Raw genomic sequence first — 21794 nt, forward strand, 5'->3', positions numbered from 1 at the left:
CGGAACCGAACAACTCGAAGGGATTTGTTGACTTCCTTGAGGTCTAGGATAGGCCGGAAGGAACCGTCCTTCTTTGGTACGACGAAATAGATGGAATAGTGGCCCGAGCCCACCTCTCCGAAGGGCACGGGCGCAATAGCGCCTATCTCCCGGAGTCTGTCCAGAGTCAGCTGCACCGCTCTTCTCTCTTGAGGTCCGAGCCACAGGGGGAAAAGATGAACCTTCCCTGCGGGGGGCGGACAAATTCCAATGCGTAGCTGTGTTTTATGGTATCCAGGACCCACTGGTCCGAGGTGATCCGTGCCCACTCTGCGTAGAAATACGTTAGTCGGTCCCCAATCCTGGGGACAGGGGAGTGGGTGAGACTGGCATCATTGTGAAGACTTGGTATAGGGGTTCCCGGTTCCGGGAGTAGTGCGTGCGGGCCGACGCCCGCGAAAGGAGCGCGACCAGGGCTGAGACCTGGGGGCGGATGACCAGGAGCCCGCCTGTCTGTATCCCCTGTAGCGCTGTTGCGCTCTGGCTCTGGTCCGAGAAGAAGAAAATGCTCTGGATGGTCGAAACCTATCCTCCAGCAGCCGATGAACAGCGTTCTCCCCCAGGGACTTGATGATCTGGTCCAAATCCTCCCCGAAGAGGAACTTGCCCCTGAAGGGAAGAGAGCCCAGACTCGACTTAGAGGACGTATCAGCCGCCCAATTGCGTAGCCACAGTAGTCGTCGTGCTGCCACTACCGAAACCATGGATCTTGCGAGGACCCGAAAAAGGTCGTACGAAGCGTCCGCCCCATACGCCACTGCGGCTTCTAGCCGATCTGCCTGGGCAGCCTCATCGGACAGCAGGTTCTGAGACGTGAGGAGTGAGACCTCGAAAACCCGCTTAAGGAAAACTTCCAACTTACGATCCTGTGTGTCCCGCAACGCCGCACCTCCCGTCACTGGGATAGTCATCCTCTTCGTGACCGCCGACACTGCGGAGTCCACCTTTGGGACCTTGATGAGGGTCCAGAAATCTTCGGGGAGCGGGTACAGCTTTTCCATAGCCCGGCTGCTCTTCAGGGAGGCCTCCGGGGTGTCCCATTCCCTGGTGAGAAGTTGTAAAAACGAGTCATGAATGGGAAAAGCCCGAGCCCTCGGCCGGAGTGCCGCCAGCACAGGATCTCCCTTCCTTGAAGAAGTGACGACAGCGGGAGCTACTGGGGCAGGCGGGTCTGGTGGCGGGTCCAAATCTAATTCTTGGATGATCTGCGGGATGAGGTCGTCCAGCTCTTCCCTCTGGAAGAGGCGTAGGGTACGCGGATCATCCCCCTCCTGCGTGCCGTCCCCTTGACCCCCGTCCGGGAGGTCAAGTCCATGTCCCGCTGGGTCTGGCACCGCCCCCACTGCCACGGGCGTGGATCGGACCCGGGTAGGAAGGCGGGAGGCCCCCACTCCCGGAAGGTCGGGGGGGGCCGGCGTCGAGGGCGACATCCGAGGGATCTTAGGAGGGGGGGTCCCACAGGTGCTTCCAGCCCCTGCAGATAAGCGGTATGCATGAGCAGGATAAACTCCGGAGAGAACCCCGGCCTGCTCGGGTGCGCTTCGGGGGCGGCGTGGTTCCTGCTCCCTGGCTCTGGGTGCTTGGTTCCTGCACCAAAATCGGGGGAACACCCCCGTTGGTAGAGTCCTCCAGGGATCCGTTCCCCCTCGTGGCCTGCGCCTCAGGGCGCACAGAATGTAAAATGGCCGCCGTTCCCGCCAAAAATGGCGGAGTGGCCGGCCCGCGCCGCCCGGTCAAAAAAGAGAAATCAGTCAGGGACTGTGAGGTACCTTCCCCCCCGGGAAGCCATCGTGCACAGATGCCCTCCCGGGAAATCCGGGACCCTGGGTCTCCGCAGGCCGCACAGCGGGACGGCCGCGGCATCGGGATCGCTGTAGGAGAAAAGAAAAAGCCACGGGGGGGGGGGGGGGGCCCACGCGCACAAAAGCGCCGCTGCGGGGGGGCCCGGTCGGCCCGCACTGCCCGCTGTCCGAAAATAGAGGAGGGTGCCGCGGGGGGGCCTTCCCAGCCACACGACCCGCCCCAGACATCTTTCCCTAAATGGCTCAGCAGCCCATGAGGAGCTGTAAAATGGCCGCGGGTGAGGGAGTAAAGAGCGAAGAGGCCGGCTCCACCGGCTTTCGCGGGCACCGGGGGCTGAGCTGTGAAGGAAAAAACTACAAAGGAAAAACAAACTTACCCCTGGCTGCAACGAGAAATAAACAGCAAGGCTGCAGAGAAGAGACAAGGAAGATAAGCCACACCCCAGAAGTTGAAAGAACTCTGCCTTACTTTTTTTTTTTTTTAAACTTAATACAAACTTGATACAAACTTGATCCACAGAAAAAGACAACAAGCCATAATCAAGCAAGAAAGTGAAGAAAAAGGAAAAGGAGGGGAAGCCTGATTCCCCTACTCGCATCTGCTGGAGTCAGAAGATACTGAACTCCTGCAGAGGGGGTAGTAGTATATATGGATATGCCCCCTCAAAGCTTGTGCTGACTCCATCTGCTGGATTGGGGACATAACCCACTGTCTGGACTGATCCAGGTACGTACAGGGAATGATAGGGATCTCTACCCCTGATCTGTCTCCAAACGAGAACTTGCTTGGTTGATTCACCCATCTTGGGGGCAAGGAGACATCCTTTTCAGGAAAGGTGACAGCTTCCACTAGGCTTTTGTATATGATTATACTCTATTAGTTTTGGAAATTACTTTTGTTTATTGTGCTGACATTTTTTTTTATATATTTTGTGTCTCAGGTGTTCTCATAAGCACTTGTGTACATATATTTATATTATACAGTAAAATATAGCTTTTTATTATTTTACAAGACATAGTCAGTGTTATTTTCTTAGTTTGTCTGTGTGATCCAGACCACAGAGCAAATAACCGACCCCTAAAGAACCCACCGTTCCTCTAAGACTTCCCTCAGCTGAAGTACCACCTGAGTTGCAGTTTAACATATGCAGAAGTCAACTAGTAAGCAATGGAACCAGTTTTATTCTAAGTGAAATCTGGACTCTTCTAGTTAAAGGCAAAAAGTTTTGCAAACACCAATCAAAACACAATACTTTCATCTTTAACAAAGTCAGCATTTTATTTATCATAATTTTGAAATTATGTAGAGGGTCCTGCTGTCTATTATCAAATATGCATTCAGATGAGTATTTGTAGTAAGGAGCTAACCCATCCCCATATCGGGTAGGCAGGTGACAACCAGAATGGTGCTCTGGCTTAGGATTCTGGTGGGCGGCATGGGTGGAGGCTAATGGTGGCAGAATGGCGACCGAAATCTGGGTGGGCCAACTCACCCACCATCCTCTTCATTTGGTGTTTTTTTCCCACCTATCCATGGACAGCTTTCCAGATCTGGGTACACTGTAGGGATGGGAGTAGGCCCACAGAAGTGGTATAGTTCAGAGGGGTTTAAATACATCCAAGGGCACATGGCAAGTATTGTTTAAAATTGGTTAGGGCAGGGAACACCAAGTAACCGGTCTTTGTGTCTCTGTGTTGCATGAGTGGGTAGGAGCTGTGATGAGTTGCCTGTCAAGTTTCCATCTTTGTCAGCTGGGACTGGCCTGCTCACCACTGAAAAACTGCTTTGCATATGCATAAGTGTCTCCTGCTCTTTTAGGGAACAGGACATCATTGCACTGAAGAGAACTTTTCTTTTTTTTTTACTTATAATTTTAAGGTAACATATTACAGTAACCCATCAGTATGTATACAAACCAGCAGGCATCAATAAGCTGCCAAACAGAGATAAACAACATTGTAAACAGCCAACATGAAGATGAAGTGCTATCATGTATAATAAAGTTTTTCAGTTTCATTACCAGAACAGTTTTTCCATTATTAGTTTGTGAACCCCTCCCTCCCTTCCCCCCCCCAACCTTAACACATAGCCTAAGTTATACCTTAATGTTGGGATTGCCAAGATTCCCAGATTTGCCAGTGAGCATAGAACCTCAATAACTGATTGTTGCGAACAGCGGTAAGTTTATTCAAATAGCAGATCTTAGTTAATCTCTGATGTACCTGTCGGATAAGTGGTGGTTCAATCTGTTTCCAGTGGTAGGCTATTTCCATTCTTGCAGCCAGTATTTGAATAAGATAATTATATGGGTATTTTACCGGTGCAAAGGGTATACTGAGAAGAAAGAATGCTGGCTCTTTGTGAATTCGAACCCCCGCTACCTCTGATATCAACTGTATCATCTCATCCCAATAAGAATCCAGTTTGGGGCACTCCCACCACATGTGAAGATAAGTCCTGAGGCCGTCACATGCTCTCCAGCAGTGCGCAGACAAGCTGCTGTAAAAACGCTGTAATTTAACTGGTGTGATGTGAAGAGAACTTTTCTGCATTATAATCTAGGACTCAACTGCACAAAATTTGAAAGACAAGACTGACACCCTTGTCTCCTGGCAAAGAAGGGGGGGGGGGGGTGTTGGCTTTGATGAACAAACCCAAAAGCAGCAGCATGTGTGTTTGTGAACAAATTCAGTAGGCGAGGGCATGATCACCCAATGGGTATTTGAGATGTTATATGGCATATTTTGTTTATATTAATTACTGATTTGTTGTATGCAATTAACCTATGCTGAGGCCATATTCTTTCTATAAAGATCTTCTTTCTCAAACAGTGATTTGATATATATTCATTTCACAAGTCAAGTTGAAAACAGTGGATTGGAGTGGAGGGAGGAGGTCGGCAATACATAGGCTGAAGAGAGAAGGTGATTTGCACCTTTTAAGGATGTGGTAAAGCTACAATGCCACTATTTCTCTCTTTTGTATAGTTCAAATAAAGTTGAAAAAGAGAACAAATAAATAAAACCCTACCTGTAGTTTTAATTGAACCGCAATATTGCCAGCATTTTTTAGAGGCAAGCATTGCTTGGTTGATAGACCCACTCTGGCACACAAATGAATAGTCTGAAAAAAATTTCCAAGAAAAGACATGTAAACATTGAAAATATTTTCAAATATCCCCTTAAATTGAATAATTAGTAATATTTCCTCCTTTTCCAATTTAAAAATACCTGGAGATCTTTTGGAGCATGTATCCTAGCAGTTCCTGTTCTTGCTTTGAGTGGAACACTTTTTATGATATTAGTAGGTCCTGGGCTATCAATTTCCACATCAACTCTAGCCAAGAACTCTTCTGCTGGTCCAAGAGAATCTATAGAAAGTGTAGAATTAAGATATCTTGCCAACCAGCATACAATCCCATATGTGAACCCTGCCAGCATGACCATATTTACGGTGTGTGAAGGGTCTTTAAAACACAGTCAAAGGGGCCGATGCAATAAAATTTGCGGAAAGCGGCGCTGACTTTTCAGCGCCCGTTTTCTTAACGCATGCATGGCGTCCGCAAGGGGGCAACATGCAATAAACAAGTTAGGGAGTCGCTGTAGCAAGGAGGCGCTAGGGTCACTAGCGCGACCTTAGCACCTCCTTGCTAATGCGACCCCGCGGTTACCGGCGGTCTGCCGGTTATGAACACCGATGCCAATAAGTTAGGCATCTGTTTTCATTACTGCAGCCGGCTGGTTATGAAAACAGACACTGAGCATATCGACTTCTGTCTTAAAGCGGCCAGCAGGGTTTTTTTTCTTTAACTTTAAAAAAAATACAGAAAAGAGTTTTCTCTGTTTTTCTGTAGTTTTTTTTCAGTGCGCTCAGCTATTAACGCCTGCTCCAGGCAGGCGTTAATATCTGAGCGATAAATGTGCGTCTGAGATACACATTTATTTTTTTGCATTTGGAGTGAATGAGTAATAGACTCATTAACATGCATTTGCATGTGATGAGTGCTAACTCATTCACTCTGCGTCAGACTCTCGTTAAATAGGCGCTAATCCCTCTATTGCATTAGGGGGTGGATTAGCACCTATTTAACCCGCGTCCAACAGTGGGTTAAACAGTGCGCTCGGCTGAGTGCACTGTATTGCATCGGCCCCAAAGCATGCAACTACTTAAGCCTGACTGCAGTTATAACAGAAGTCATAGATATTCAATGGTGTTTCTAAGCCCAAAGGAACACACTTTATAAAAGTCATTTCTGAAAGAAATTCAGGAAGTTGATTTTTTTTTTTTTATCTAAACCTTAAATTAAAGTGGATTAACAAATTGGCTTTGTAATTACATTAAGTTGTAAATTGTTTAAAAATGGATACCTGCAGCAGACAGATATTTTTGTGGTCCATGGAAAAGAATCCATATTACCAGGACTTCTGGATCCTTGAGAATAAAATATATAAAATTATTTGAAGTGATCCTCTGCAGAAGATAATCCACAGTAACATTTTAATTAATATATATATTTGAAAAATGTCAGCGATAAAGCAATTCATTAAAAAAAACTTTCATAGCCTATGTAAAACTTTTGCAATCTACAGATATTTTCACATTACAATTATCACTCATTTTTCCAGATTAATTTACTAAACAGTAACACAAATATAACAACTTAAAAGGATTGGATTGGCAAACACCACAACTAGACAATTATCCTAATGTATAGTAATACCAATACAAGAAAAATAATTTAAGAACTTTCAATTCTATTGCATGTATCTACAAATGATAGATTTCTTTGAATCTGCAGTTTAATATTTCTTGTTCACACATTCTGACATATTAAATTTATAAACAAGATGGTACCAAATATTCCAAATTCTTATGCATACTTTCAACATCACAACATACACCTGTTACTGACTCACTTTACTCACTGTGAAAGACTTTCTGGCTTTCAATTATAGATGGTGTTGCGGAAAGTGGAAATGTAAAGGAGAAATTACTTACCTGATAATTTCATTTTCCTTAGTGTAGACAGATGGACTCAGGACCAATGGGTATAGTGTACTCTTGTTAGCAGTTGGAGACGGATCAGATTACAATCTGACGTCAGCTCCTAGTACATATACCCCTGCAGGAAGTGCAGCTCTTCAGTATTCTCCTCAAAAAGCATTGTGGATATATGTGACACTGACTGATTAACTTAAATAACTTCATAACTTGTTAGAACGTTTAAAACATGATTAACTTGATTAACTTGAACTGGTTGATTGACTATAGCTGGAGACCGCCAGTGTACTCAACCGGAAAGCGTCAACACCCGGCAGGGTGGATGCCCTAGGTAGATGAAAACATGGCTTACCCCTGATTCATTGACAAAAAAGCATGTATAACGGCAGCCAAGGGTGGGATGCTGAGTCCATCTGTCTACAGCAAGGAAAACGAAATTATCAGGTAAGTAATTTCTCCATTTCCTAGCGTGTAGCAGATGGACTCTGGACCAATGGGATGTACAAAAGCTACTTCCCCTACAGAGTGGGAGGCTGCCCGTGGTCCACTTAGAATTGCCCTTGCAAATGCCGTGTCCTCCTGAGCCTGCACATCCAGATGGTAGAATCTGAAGAAGGTATGGATGGAGGACCACGTTGCCGCCCTGCAGATCTCAGCAGGTGACAACATTCTAGTTTCTGCCCAGGATACCACCTGGGCTCTGGTAGAATGGGCCTTGACCTGTAGAAGTGGATGTTTTCCAGCTTCTACATAGGCCGCCTTGATGACTTCTTTAATCCAGCGGGCAATGGTTGTCTGCGAGGCCGCTTATCCTTGCCTCTTTCCGCTGTGAAGGACGAAAAGGTGGCCCGTCTTTCGTACTGGTTCCGCCATTTCCAGGTATCTGGATAGGAGTCTGCCGATGTTGAGGTGGCGTAGACTATGGGCTTCTTCCGAATTCTTCAAGCCATCCATCACTGGTAGTAAGATGGCTTGGTTAAGGTGGAAGTGGGAGACAACTTTGGGAAAGAAGGAGGGCACTGTGCGCAGTTGGATTGACCCCTGGGTGAGTCTGAAGAACGGCTCACGGCAGGATAGTGCTTGTAGTTTAGAGATGCGGCAGCCGAACACAGGGCCAGCAAGAACACAGTCTTTAATGTTAACAGACGGAGAGACAGGCCTTGGAGGGGTCTGAAGGCAGATCCCGCTAGGAACTCCAAGACGAGGTTGAGGTTCCATAGAGGTACTGGCCACTTTAGTGGTGGGCGGATGTGTTTGACTCCTTTCAGGAAGCGTGATATATCTGGGTGCGAGGCTATGCTGTTGCCCTCGCTCTCGGAGCCGTAGCATGACAATGCTGCCACTTGTACCTTGATGGAGTTGAGGGACAGACTCTTCTTTTTTTTTTTTTTTTATAATTTTTTATTTATGCATTTCAATTTAACAATAAACAAAATAACAATGAGCATTAGACAGTTTGAAATCATTTCATATTACAACTGGGAAAAAAAACTAATAATTATCCTGTCTAATTGTTCATGTACAATATGTAGTAGGTAATATCTCGTAAAGTTAACCGTATTCAGAGCAATACCAGAGGAAAAAGAACAATTGAAATATTGAGTTTTAACAGGTATATTCTATTTGCCTTAGCCTACAGTCTCACTCTCTTGGGGGTGTGAATCTAAGAGTGCACGTAATTGTGTTACTTCAAAGAAGATAAACTTCTGTTGTTGAAAAGTTATTTCGCACTTGCACGGAAACTTTAACAACATTTTTCCCCCTTTAGACTCAATCTCAGATCTTAGACCCAGAAATGTCTTCCTTCTATCCTGAGTCTGCTTGGATAGGTCCGGATAAATCCAGATCCTGCTTCCATGAAATGGAATCAGTCTATTTCTCATAAAGGATTTAAAGACAACATCCCTATCTGTCGCAAAAGAGAAAGACACAAAGAACAGATCTATTTATAATAACTGTATCTGGATTTGATTCGATTACTCCAGTTAAATTTAAAGAGTTCTGCTCTTCACAATTCACTTGGGTATTCTGCCTCTTAAGGGTTACATAGTAAATATTAGATACAGTTGGAATAATAGATTGTGGGATCTTTAAAATCTCTACCATATATTCTTTAAATATGTCATACGGCGATATCATGTTTAGGGAAGTTCATCATTCTGAGATTTAAATACTTAAATGAGTTTTCCAAAAGCTCAAGTTTTTTATCATATATTATCTCAGCTCGAGCAAATGTCTGTCGCCATACTTCCAAATTTTCTAGCCTTTTCTCTGTCTGTTGAACTTTAACTTCCATCTGAGATAAAGAGGTTTCGATATTTCTAGATCTTTGATTCGAGTCCAATGTTATCTTTGTCAGATTCAGCACAGATAAAGCAAAATTGCTTACCTTGTAATAGGTGTTATCCCAGGACAGCAGGATGTAGTCCTCACATATGGGTGACATCATGAATGGAGCCCTATGTACGGAAAACTTCTGTAAAGGTTTCTATGAAACTTTTGACTGGCACCAGAGTGCCTACTGAGCATGCCCAGCATGCCATGATATTCCCTGCTACAGGGGTCTCCCTTCAGTCTGGTTTTGTAGCAATTAGCGTTAGCCAAAAATAAAATAATAAAACTTATCGGACCCAACTCCGCGGGGTGGCGGGTGGGTTTCGTGAGGACTACATCCTGCTGTCCTGGGATAACACCTATTACAAGGTAAGCAATTTTGCTTTATCCCAGGACAAGCAGGATGCTAGTCCTCACATATGGGTGATTAGCAAGCTAGAGGCTGAGTCATTTTGTCGTGAAGCAACAGTGAAGTATTGTTGTTGAAATGAATCAGCCGAAGATCACAGCAGGTTGGATGTGGAAGGAGTTGGGATTACACTGGAAACAAGTTCTTTAAGACGGATTGTCCATAGGCTGAATCTTTTCTTCCTTCTTTGTCTAAACAGTAGTGAGCTGCAAAGGTATGAAGAGAACTTCATGTTGCTGCTTTGCAAATGTCCAGAATAGGTACACAGGGAAGGTGTGCTACTGAGGTTGACATTGCTCTGACTGCATGTGCTTTTACTCGCTCTGGAAGAGTAAGGCCTGCTTTTTCATAACAAAATCGGATACAATCTGCCAGCCAATTTGACAAAGTATGTTTACCCACTGGTTTACTAGGTTTGTTTGGATCATAGGATACAAATAGCTGACTGGATTTCCTATGGAATGTAGTGCGGTTTAAGTAGAAAGATAATGCACGCTTACAGTCTAAGGTGTGTAAGGCTCTTTCTCCCTGGTGAGAGTGAGGTCTTGGAAAGAATGTTGGTAAAACAATGGATTGATTGAGGTGGAACTCCATGACTACTTTTGGAAGGAATTTAGGATGAGTACGGAGGACCACCCTGTCATGTAGAAACTTTGTAAAGGGTTCGTATGTGACTAGAGCTTGTAGTTCGCTGACCCTTCTAGCTGATGTAATGGCTATAAGGAAAACCGTTTTCCATGTAAGAAATTTAAGGTCACAGGTATCTATGGGTTCAAATGGAGAACGCATAAGTCTAGTTAATACTACGTTCAGGTCCCATTGAATGCTTGGGGAATGAACTGGAGGTTTAATGTGAGTTAGGCCTCTCATGAATTTACTGACGAGAGGCTGTGTAGAGATAGGTGTGTCTCCCAGCTTGTTATGGTAAGCTGAGATTGCACTCAAGTGTACTCTTACAGATGAAGTCTTAAGACCAGAGTCTGAAAGATGGTATAGGTAATCTAGTAGTGAGGTAGTGGGGCAAGTGAAAGGATCTAGTGCTTTCTGAGTGCACCACAAAGTAAACCGTTTCCATTTGTAGGAATAACTCTTTCTAGTGGAAGGTTTACGTGAGGCTATCAGCACTTGAGATATAGTGGTTGGAAGGTTGAGTGGTTGTAAGATCAAGCTTTCAACATCCATGCTGTCAGGGACAGGGATTGAAGGTTGGGATGGCGCAGCTGACCCTGTTCCTGAGTTATGAGATTGGGAGCTACTCCCAGGCGAATGGGATCCCTGACTGAGAGATCTAGAAGTGTGGGAAACCATACTTGTCGAGGCCAGTATGGGGCTATGAGTATCATGGTCCCCTTGTCCTGTTGAAGCTTCACTAGAGTTTTGGTTATGAGCGGTATCGGTGATACACATATAACAGGCCTAAGTTCCAATGGCGAGCAAAGGCATCCTTTTGTAGGCTGTTCTGCTGCCAGAGGAGAGAGCAGTAGTTGTTCACTTTGTAGTTGATGGGATGCAAAGAGATCTATTGTTGGTTGACCCCAGCGCTGAAATATCTTGGTTGCTAGCGTTGGGTCCAGAGACCACTCGTGTGGTTGGAAGTGACGGCTGAGGCGATCCGCTACTGTGTTGTGGATGCCTGCTAGGTAGGTGGCCCGTAGAAGAATTGAGTGTGTTAGGGCCCAGTCCCAAATTTGAGCTGCTTCTTGACAAAGGAGGTAGGAACCTGTTCCCCCTTGCTTGTTGATGTACCACATGGCTACTGTGTTGTCCGTTTGGATCAGAACAGTCTTGGGTGAAAGGCAGTCCTTGAACGCATGTAGAGCATAGCGTACAGCTCGAAGCTCCAGGAAGTTTATTTGAAAAGAGGCTTCTTGTTTTGTCCACATGCCCTGTGTCTTTAGATGACCAATGTGCGCTCCCCAACCTAAGGTGGACGCATCTGTAGTTAAAGTCACTTGTGGAACTGGTTGCTGGAAAGGTAGATCTTTGAGCAAGTTGAGCGTTGATGTCCACCAGAGAAGGGAAGATCTCAGATCTTGTGTTATCTGAATGGAAGTGGACAATGGTTGAATGGCTTGAATCCATTGAATTTTCAGTGTCCATTGCATTAGTCGCATGGTCAATCTGGCCATGGGAGTGACGTGAACTGTTGAGGCCATGTGTCCGAGTAGGGTGAGGCATTGATGAGCTGTAACTCGAGACTGATTGCGAATAGAGTGCGCTAGGAGAACAAGCGTTTGAGCACGGTCTCTTGGAAGAAAAGCTTTTGCTGTGATGGTGTTTAGATCTGCACCTATGAACTGCAACTGGTGAGATGGTGTGAGATGGGATTTCTCGTAATTGATGAGAAATCCCAGGGAGTGAAGCAACTTTATTGTGAGCTGGAGAGAAGTGAGAGCTCCGCTTTGTGTTTGACTCCTGATGAGCCAGTCGTCCAAGTAAGGAAACACATGCACTCTTTGTTTGTGAAGATGTGCGACTGCTACTGCAAGACACTTTGTGAATACTCGAGGTGCTGACGCTAGGCCGAATGGTAGTACTCGATATTGGAAGTGTTGTCCTTCCTCCAGAATCGCAGGTACTGTCGATGAGGAGGAAAGATGGGAATGTGAGCGTAAGCGTCTTGAAGATCCAGAGAGCAGAGCCAATCCCCTTTCTGAAGAAGTAGCATGGTGCCCAACGATACCATCCTGAATTTCTCTTTCTTTAGAAATTTGTTGAGATTTCTGAGGTCCAGAATAGGACGTAGGCCCCTGGTTTTCTTTGGAATGAGGAAATATCGGGAGTAGAATCCTCTGCCCCACTGAGGCCTGGGAACTTGTTCTATGGCCCTGGCATTCAGAAGGGTGGATAATTCTGCTTGTAGAATTGTGGAGTGATGAGACACTGTCCAAGATGAAAGAGGAGGATTTTCGTTTGGTACAGTGAGAAAATCCAAGCGGTACCCTTGAGATGTAATTGAGAGTACCCATTGGTCTGTTGTGATGGAGGTCCAAGTTTGATGGTAGTAAGCTATTCGACCTCCGACTGGTAAATGTGGAAGAGGATTTCGAGAATGGTTTCTGCTCTCTGGCTGGTTTTCAAAAGCCTGATGTGGATGCAGTAGGTGCAGGCTGCTGGGGCCTAGCAGGCCTCTGTCGAGTTTGGGAACGCTGTGTAGGGCGTTGCTGTCTGGCTCTAGTAGCAGGAGGATAATATCGTCGAGGGCGATAGTACGGTTTCCTGACTTCTCTTCTAGGAGGCCTCCTAGAAGGTTGATGTGTCTCTTGAGGAAGTTGAGACAACTGTTTCAGGGTTTCCGTGTGGTCCTTTACGGTTGCCACTGCCTCTTTGACCTTGTCTCCAAAAAGTTTTTCCCCTAGACAAGGTAAGTCTGCCAACCTCTCTCGTACTTCTGGCCTGAGTTCAGAAGATTTCAACCAGGCCCATCTTCAAGCTGTTATACCTGAGGCCGATAACCGGGAGGCTGTTTCGAAAGAATCGTAAGTGGCTCTCACCTCGTTCTTGCCTGCTTCTAGGCCCTTATGCACGAGGCGGAGGAAACCTTCTTGAAATTGGTCTGGTAAATGTTGGGAAAGAGTTTCAACCTGTTTCCACAGGTCACGTTGATACTGGTTCATGAATAATTGGTATGAGTTTATCCGTGAAACCAGCATTGCTCCTTGGAAGATCTTCCTTCCTAAACTGTCAAGGAAACGACTGTCTTTACCTGGAGGTGTGGAAGCATGTTGTTTCAGCCTCTTAGCCTTTTTCTGGGCTGATTCAACCACTACAGATTGGTGTGGCAATTGAGACTTTTGGAACCCTGGAATGGGTTGTACGAGATATGTGGCATCAGCTCGTTTATTAACTGCTGCCACAGAGCCAGGGTGCTCCCACATCCGGTACATTAGCTCTTGCAGGACCTCGTGCACTGGAATAGCTAGTATTTCTTTAGGAGGATCCACGAACTGAAGGACCTCCAAGGTCTTCTGCCTAGTGTCTATTTCCGAGAGGAGAGAGAATGGGATAGTGTCCGACATCTCCTTTATGAAATTAGAGAAGGAAAGATCTTCTGGTGGTGATTTCCTTCTGTCCTCTGGTGGTGAAGGTTCAGATAGGATATCTTCTTCAGATGATAGATCATTCTCTGAGTCAGTACCAGTATCCAGTGGATGTCCAGATGGTCTAAGTGGCTTAAATGGGACCTCAGACATTGGTGTACGTGGCCTGACAGGCGGAATAACTCCTGATGGACCAGGCAGTGGTTCTTGATGTGGATCTGAATCGAAATCCTGAGGTGAAGTAGAAAAAGCCTGAATTAGGGAATCCAATTTATCCATTAATGGTTGAAAAATGGAGGATTCTTGAGCTGTCATCGATGGTGGCATCGGTGCCGGTGGCCGAATAGGAATCGACGGCATCGTTGGCACAGACGCCGGAACCGGCGGCATCGGCATCGATGGTTGCGGTGGAATCGGCATCGAGGGCACCGGTGTTGGAACCGGCGATGTCATCGGGATCGGTGTCGAAGGCATCGCTGGCGTAGATGGCTGAGGTCGTGGCATCGCCTCGATGAAAGCATCTCTGACCGCTTGACGTATATATACATCAAGTTCCGCCCGCATGGATGGAGAGAACAGAGCACCCTTGGGGGGAGGCGGTGACGGCGATGCCGGTACCTCCTCAGAGCTCTGAGGAGGCACAGTTCCCTGCGCCGGAATCGGCGGGGATCGCCCTGTCGATGGCTCTGAAGCCTGATCCTGGAGCCGAGGTTTCTTAGTCGGTGTACCGCCCTCTGTCGATGGCTCGCCAGGTATCGAGGTCGCGGATGCCGTATGCGGCCTACGGTGCCGATGGCGATGCTTGTCTTTTTCACGGGATTTTTCACTGCCCAATGTCGACGCCCTGGACCATGGTGAGGGGGAGGAATAGGGAGCGTCTCCCGACTCACCTGGTAGACGCTTTTTAAATACGACTTTTCGAATCGACCCAGCCGGAGACGATTGTGCTGAGGTGGATGGAGCTGATACAAGCTGTATTTTAAACAATTGCTCCATTTTCCCTAGTCGTAGACTAGAGATGTCATCGTGGCACACAAGGGACAAGTTTTAACATCATGCCCTTCACCGAGACAGAGGACAGTCCTGGTGAGGGTCCGTAATGGACATGTTCCTGGTGCATTTGGGACACTTTTTGAAGCCTGAAGCCATTTTGGGGCCGGACAGCCGTCGACGGCCAATGACTCAGGACAAAAAATCTGGAAAAAACGGAACGGAACCGCGAAAATGGAAAACTTACCGCGATCAGTGATTACTAAGGGGAGACCCTTTGCGGCTTGAAGTTTTCTAACTTTTCCTTAAGTTAAAGTTGTGGAGAATTCCACAGAACTCCAAGAGACCGTGAGGCTAACTGCTTCGTGGAAAAATAAAAGACTGAAGGGAGACCCCTGTGGCAGGGAATATCATGGCATGCTGGGCATGCTCAGTAGGCACTCTGGTGCCAGTCAAAAGTTTCACAGAAACTTTTACAGAAGTTTTCCGTACATAGGGCTCCATTACTGATGTCACCCATATGTGAGGACTAGCATCCTGCTTGTCCTGGGATAATTCTAATGCTTTAATGGCATTCCAAAGTGAGTCCATAGTTATCTCCCCAGGTTTTACCAGATTCAATGAAGGAATTTCTTGCAAACCTGATTCAAAATTCCCCAGTGAGGCTGAGTTTCCGTCTCCATCCTGTGGGTAATCATTTTGTGTTTTTAAAGAATCTGAAGAAATTTGCAATGGTGGAGGAGGAGTGCTCGGGGCACCGGGACTTAAGGTGGTTTCGGTCAGGGAGGATGATAGTTGCTCTCTACCCCCTCCAGCGACCTTGTGCACCGGTTCTAAACCTGCTAAGGGAGCAAAGAAAGATGGAATCTGAGGCTGAGAATGCTCAAGTACAGGGGATGATGCAGACATTTCCCTGACTTTAGCCTTACGTTTTGTATGAGGCATTTAGAAAGGTAAATTAACCAAAATTGCCTGAGAGTCCTTCTTCCTATCCCAAACTCAATCAACTTAAATGGTAACTTTACAAGAGGAGGCTTCAGATGAGGAATACGCAAATCTCGAGGGTTACTCACTTTATCCAGTTCTTATCAGTCAGGTATCTTCTTCCAAAAACAATTTGAAGAAAACAAAGTCGTGCGCGCCTCCTACTCGAAAGGGCTCCGCAGAAAAAGGTAATCAATTCCAGGAAATAGAACCCCTCCAGCAGCGAACCCTCTCTCCTCCACCTCACCGGGTCACTGCTGGGTGTCGCTTCTTATTCGTGTGTAAGTCCCGCCTCCTTGACGTCAGGATGCGGAAGTCCAACTCCACAGCCGCTCCTCCTACTCGAAAGGGCTCCGCAGAAAAAGGTAATCAATTCCAGGAAATAGAACCCCTCCAGCAGCAAACCCTCTCTCCTCCACCTCCGAGGGACAGACTCTTCTGAAGTCCATTCTGTAAGAATTCCAGGATCACGGGGACATTGGCGTAGCATGGCATGACGTTGTGGTCTTCACACCAGGCCTCAAAAACTCTCCAGATCCTTATGTACGTTAGAGATGTGGAGAACTTGCGTGCTCAGAGGTGAGTATCTATTACCGCCCCCGAGTATCAGCTCTTTCTCAGGCGGGCCCTCTCAATGGACAGACCGTAAGAGAGAATTGAGCTGGGTCCTCGTGATGGATCGGACCTTGTTGTAGTAGGTCTCTGTGTGGGGGCAGGGGTAGTGGATTCCCTGCCAGTAGTCTTCTCATGTCTGCTTACCAGGGTCTTCTTGGCCAATCTGGAGCCACTAGAAGAACTAGACCCCTGTGTCGCTGTATCTTGTGTATGATTGCTACTAGCAAGGGCCATGGTGGGAAGGCGTATAGCAGGGTCCCCAGTGGCCAGGTCTCTACCAGGGCATCGATCCCCTGGGACTGCGGATCCCGCCTGCGGCTGAAGTATCTGGGTACTTGAGCGTTGGATCTGCTTGCTAGAAGGTCCATGTCTATGGTCCCCCACCGATTCACTATCATCTGGAAGGCTGTGGACGACAGCTTCCATTCTCCTGGGTTTAGACTTTGCCTGCTGAGGAAGTCTGCCATGATGTTGTGTTTCCCGGTGATGTGGATGGCGGAGATCTCCTAAAGATTTGCTTCCGCCCACGCCATCAGGGGGTCTATTTCCAGGGACACCTGTTGGCTTCTGGTTCCGCCCTATCGGTTGATGTAGGCCACAATCGTGGTGTTGTCTGACATCACCCTGACCGCTTTGTCTCGGAGTCTGTAGGCAAACCACAGGCAGGCTAGTCTGAATACCCACGCTTCTAGGCAGTTGATGTTCCATCCCGCCTCTTCTGCGTTCCACCGTCCTTGGGCGGTTAACTCTTCGCAGTGTGCTCCCCATCCATGTAGACTGGCATCTGTGGTGAGCAGGGTCCAGGTTGGGGAGGATAGTCTTGATCCCTGGCTCATGTGGCTGGTCTGCAGCCACCACCGTAGCTGGGTCCGGATTCTGCCCGGGAGAGGTAGACGTACGGTGTAGTTCTGGGACCATGGGCTCCACCGCGATAGAAGTGAGCGTTGTAGGGGCCTCATGTGGGCTTGCGCCCATAGCACCACTTCCAGTGTGGATGCCATCAGCCCGAGGACTTGCAGGTAGCCACATGCTGTGGGACGAGGAATGCTCAAGCAAGGTCTTCAGTCGGTTCCGCAGTTTTGATCTCCTTGTGGGGGTCAAGCTGACCTTGTCTTCCTTGGTGTCGAATCGGACACCTAGGTATTCCAGTGACTGTGAGGGCTGTTGGGAGCTTTTGTTTGTGTTGACCACCCATCCTAGGCTTTCCAGCAGTGATATCACTCTGTTGGTCACTTGGTGGCTTTCCTCCAGTGACTTTGCTCTGATCAGCCAATCGTCTAGGTAAGGTTGAACGAGGATTCCTTCCTCAGTGTTGCCGCCATCACTACTATTACCTTGGTGAACGTCCGGGGTGCTATGGCTAACCCGAAAGGTAGTGCCCGGAACTGATAGTGACGATTCAGGACCTTGAAGCGTAGGTAGCGCTGGTGCTCCTGATGAATTGGTATGTGTAAGTAGGCCTCCGAAAGATCAAGGGATGTGAGGAACTCTCCTGGTTGTATTGCGCGTATGACGGATCGTAGGGTTTCCATGCGGAAGCGGGGGATCCGTAGGTGGCGGTTGACTGACTTGAGGTCCAGAATAGGCCTGAATGTACCCTCTTTCTTGGGTACGACAAAGTAGATGGAGTAATGTCCAGTATTCATTTCCTGTGTAGGCACTGGGGTTATGGCCTCGAGGGCCAAAAGTCTGGATAGAGTAGCTTCCACTGCCGCCCTCTTGAGGAGGTCGTGGCAGGGGGATTCCACCAACCTGTCTGGAGGGGTTCGAAGGAAATCCAAGTAGTACCCCTCCCAGATGATGGCTAGGACCTATTTGTCTGAAGTTATCTTGACCCACCTGCGGTAAGAATAGGTTTAGTCTGCCCCCTATGGCTTCTTCCCTTGGATGGGTCGGCTGATTCTCATTGTGGGGCGCGGCTGGGGCCTGTCCCCGAGCTGGCTCCCCTCTTGTGCTTGGTCCGAAAGGACTGGTTCCTGCCTATAGGGTAGGGTGCTTGATAGTTGCTCTTGTAGGGGGGTTGAAGCGCTGCAAGCTTCTGCCCCTGGAGGACCTGTGGAAGGGACGCTGGTTTCTCTTCGTCCTGTCTTCCGGCAGGCGTGGTAAAGGGGAGTCGCCCCATTTGTTGGCCAGTTTCTCTAGTTCGCTGCCGAACAGGAGGGATCCTTTGAAGGGCATCCTCGTGAGGCGTGTCTTGGAAAAGGCGTCAGCCGACCAATTTCGAAGCCAGAGTTGTCTCCTGGCCGCCACTGCGGATGACACTCCTCTGGCTGCCGTGCGCACTAGATCGGAGGCAGCGTCAGTGAGGAATGATACTGCTGGTTCCATGTCTTCTCCCGGAGTGTTGTTCCTGACTTGTGATAGGCAGGCACGTGTCACCACGGTGCAGCAGGCCGCAATCTGCAGTGACATGGCTGCAACTTCAAATGACTGTTTTAGGATGGCTTCCAGGTGCCGGTCATGTGCATCCTTGAGCGTCGCTCCTCCCTTCACTGGGATGGTAGTGCGCTTGGCGACCGCGCAGACTATGGCGTACACTCTAGGGCTTGCCAGAAGCTCCTTGGTCGCTGGGTCCAGGGGGTACATGGCCACCAAGGCTCGTCCCCCTTTGAATGCGGACTCCGGGGTATTCCATTCCAGGTCAATTAGCTGTTCTGCTGCCTGTAAGAGAGGAAAATGGCGAGACGTCTGGCGAAGGCCCTCCATCAGGGAGTTCGTTCTAGGTTCCCCCGAGGTGCCTTGGCCCGGGATAGCAAGTTCCGTTGGATATTGAGATACGAGGTCCGGGAGCTCATCCTTTGTGAAGAAGCATCTCATGGTTCAGTGTGGCTCTGTCCCCGAGAGAAGTTCCCCCTCCTCCAAGGGATCAACTTCCTCTTCGGAGAAATCAGTGTCCCCGTAGCCGGGGCTTCTGGGTGGTGGGAGCTTGTGCCTAGGCCTCGAGGGTCCTGGGGCATGAGGGTCCTCCGGAGGAGCATGTGGCTGATCAGCCAGAGGTGCAGTTTGCATCTTGACAAAGGCGTGAATCCTCTTGAATAACTCCACCCAAGATATCGACACTGGGTCTAAGTTGAGGGGCGCAGGTTCTCTGGGGGTCCCCATCTGTGGGGGGACCCACTAGGGCCTACTAGGTCCGGGGCACCCCCTGAGGAGCTAGCACTGGGCCCTGGGTGGGACTGGCCCTGACCTGGATCTCCCAGGGCCTCCTCACAGTGTGTGCACAGGGCGTCGGGCTCCTCGCTCTGTGCGGCTCTCATGTGGCTTGCAGGGCAGAGGCCTTGAGCTTTTATTCCTGCTTCTGGAGGTGCCATGTCTGTGGACGCGTAAGCTCTTGTGCGCTCCAGTGCGCCTGAGATGTGCGCGCAGATATGCACCTCACCATAGATATGCGCCCGACTCTGTGCGTGCAACTTCTGCGTGCAAGGTTTTGTGTGTGCATAAGTTTATGCGCACAAGGATTTTTGTGCACTTAGCTCGATTTGTGCGCTCGGATCGAACGGCGGGCGGTGCGGCGAATAGGGCCAAGATGGCGACGGCGAGCATGCGGGTAAATATGGCGACCTCCTCGGAGGATCTCCACGTGGGCAGACCCTTGGAAATAGCTGGGGCCTGGCCCTGCTAGGGCGGATCAACCCTGTGGCACTGGTTCCGATCGGTGACCTGCGCTGCTCCTCGATCCTCGGAGACTGGATTCAAACAGTAGATATCCACCTTACCTTGTCTTCGGCGCTTCCCGGTTTTGTTCCGGGCGGTCTCCGGCTGCGGGGGGAGAGGGCCAATACCTTCACCACCGTGCTCGAGGGGTGCACCCACTGCCTCTCAGCCGCGCCCGAGGATCGGGGGCTAGGTCCTCGCCGCGATTCGGCCGCCGGACCAAGGCTCACCTCTGAGTGACCACGGAAATCACCTCGGGAATCTCAACTGGGGGAGGGACCCGAGGGTATCACCGCAGGAGAGCGGGGCTCGTCTTCAAATAGGTTTTTCCCCTTTAATTTTGGTTTTCTTCTTTGGATTTAGTTCAAACGCTGCGAGATCGTGCAGATAGTCCCTAACTGCTACGGAGACGGAAAATACTGAAGAGCTGCACTTCCTGCAGGGGTATATGTATTAGGAGCTGACGTCAGATTGTAATCTGATCCGTCTCCAACTGCTAACAGGAGTACACTATACCCATTGGTCCTGAGTCCATCTGCTACATGCTAGGAAATATAGCCAATGACCTTAAAATAGTACTATTTTAACTATTTCAATGTATGTAAAATACTCAACTTTTTAACCTTTGAAGAACTAGACAGTCTATCTTAGTCTAGATTTCAATACCTACCATTAAAAAAGCTATATATTTCATTGGAAAAGTAATTTTTCTCATTCACATACTGTTTTTATGAGTGTGTCTTGTACCTGAATTATGCTCTTCCAATTTAACTTTGGCACAAAATCTTAGCGGTCAGTTTTAGAGACTCACTACATTAACATGAAGTTGCTGCTGGTCAGCTAAGCATAACATTGAGCTGGGTGTCAGATACCAAGACTCTTGCATCATGGCAGAGAGATTTACAAGTAAAATATTACTCCTATAGTAGAATGTTAGAAATTGATATGATTCCTAATCAATTTTTTCTAGAACAGTATGTGTGAAGAAAAGTTGAAAAAAAAGCAAGTTTGCTTACCGTAAACAGTGTTTCCGTAGATAGCATGATGAATTAGCCATGCTGTCATGGGAACTGCCAATCAGGGCCCGGGAGGAGGAGCTTCCTAAGAAGGAATCCGAGCTTTGCTCTGTGTGGCTGCGCGAAAGTTCCCGCACAGGAAACAGTAATCTCCTCAGTCTTTGATTAAGCAGTAGAGGTACGGCAGTAGAATGTGTCTACTATCCTGGGAGGTGGGTGGGTCAGCATGGCTATTTCATCCTGCTATCTACGGAAACACTGTTTACGGTAAGCAAACTTGCTTTTTCCAGTCGATAGCAGGGCTGAATTAGCCATGCTGTCATGGGAGTCCAAAGCTCCTGATCACGCCTGTGGGTATCTGGAATAGTGATTTGCGTGATCTAATAAGACGTGGATAGTCGAATAAGGAATCACTCTGATATGGAATGCAGAATTGCCCTGCCCAGCTTTGCATCATTAGATGATTGTTGATCCAGGCAGCAGTGCGATGTAAATATGTGGAGAGAAGACCAGGTGGTTGCTTTTGCAAATGTCACTTGGTTGCACATGTTTCAAGTGAGCTAATGATGTCGCTACTAATCATACCTGATGAGCTGTAGGAAGAGATAAATCATGTTTATTGTAACAGAATTGAATGCACTGTGTTATCCAACTGGAGATGGTCCTTTTTGTCACTAGAGATCCTGTCTTCTCAGGATGGAAGGAGACAAATAGTTATGATATCCATGTTGGAGAATGCGTTCTCTGCTTATAGTAAGCGAGAGCACGCTTTCAGTCCAATGTATGTAAAGAACGCTCTCTATCATTGTTGTGATGTTTAAGGAAAAACTTTGGCAATTCAATTGACTGATTCAAGTGAAATTGAGAGACCACCTTTGGAAGAAACGATGGGAGAGTTCTCATTACCAC

At 47.8% G+C, this 21794-nt stretch overlaps 1 protein-coding gene across 3 annotated transcripts in view; it reads right to left on the reverse strand.

The window, feature by feature from the left end:
- CEP192 (centrosomal protein 192) overlaps positions 1-21794 on the reverse strand; it is a 1292743-nt gene that overhangs the window by 536444 nt on the left and 734505 nt on the right. For all 3 annotated transcript variants that reach the window (XM_029590939.1, XM_029590938.1, XM_029590940.1), the window contains 3 exons: positions 6210-6273; positions 5073-5212; positions 4873-4965 (listed from right to left, as the gene is read on the reverse strand). In XM_029590939.1, coding sequence (XP_029446799.1) covers positions 4873-4965; positions 5073-5212; positions 6210-6273 — 297 coding nt within the window. The remainder of the gene's footprint in view (positions 1-4872; positions 4966-5072; positions 5213-6209; positions 6274-21794) is intronic.

The sequence above is a fragment of the Rhinatrema bivittatum genome, chromosome 2 (genome assembly GCF_901001135.1).
Source record: "Rhinatrema bivittatum chromosome 2, aRhiBiv1.1, whole genome shotgun sequence".
Classification (NCBI taxonomy): Eukaryota; Metazoa; Chordata; class Amphibia; order Gymnophiona; family Rhinatrematidae; genus Rhinatrema; species Rhinatrema bivittatum.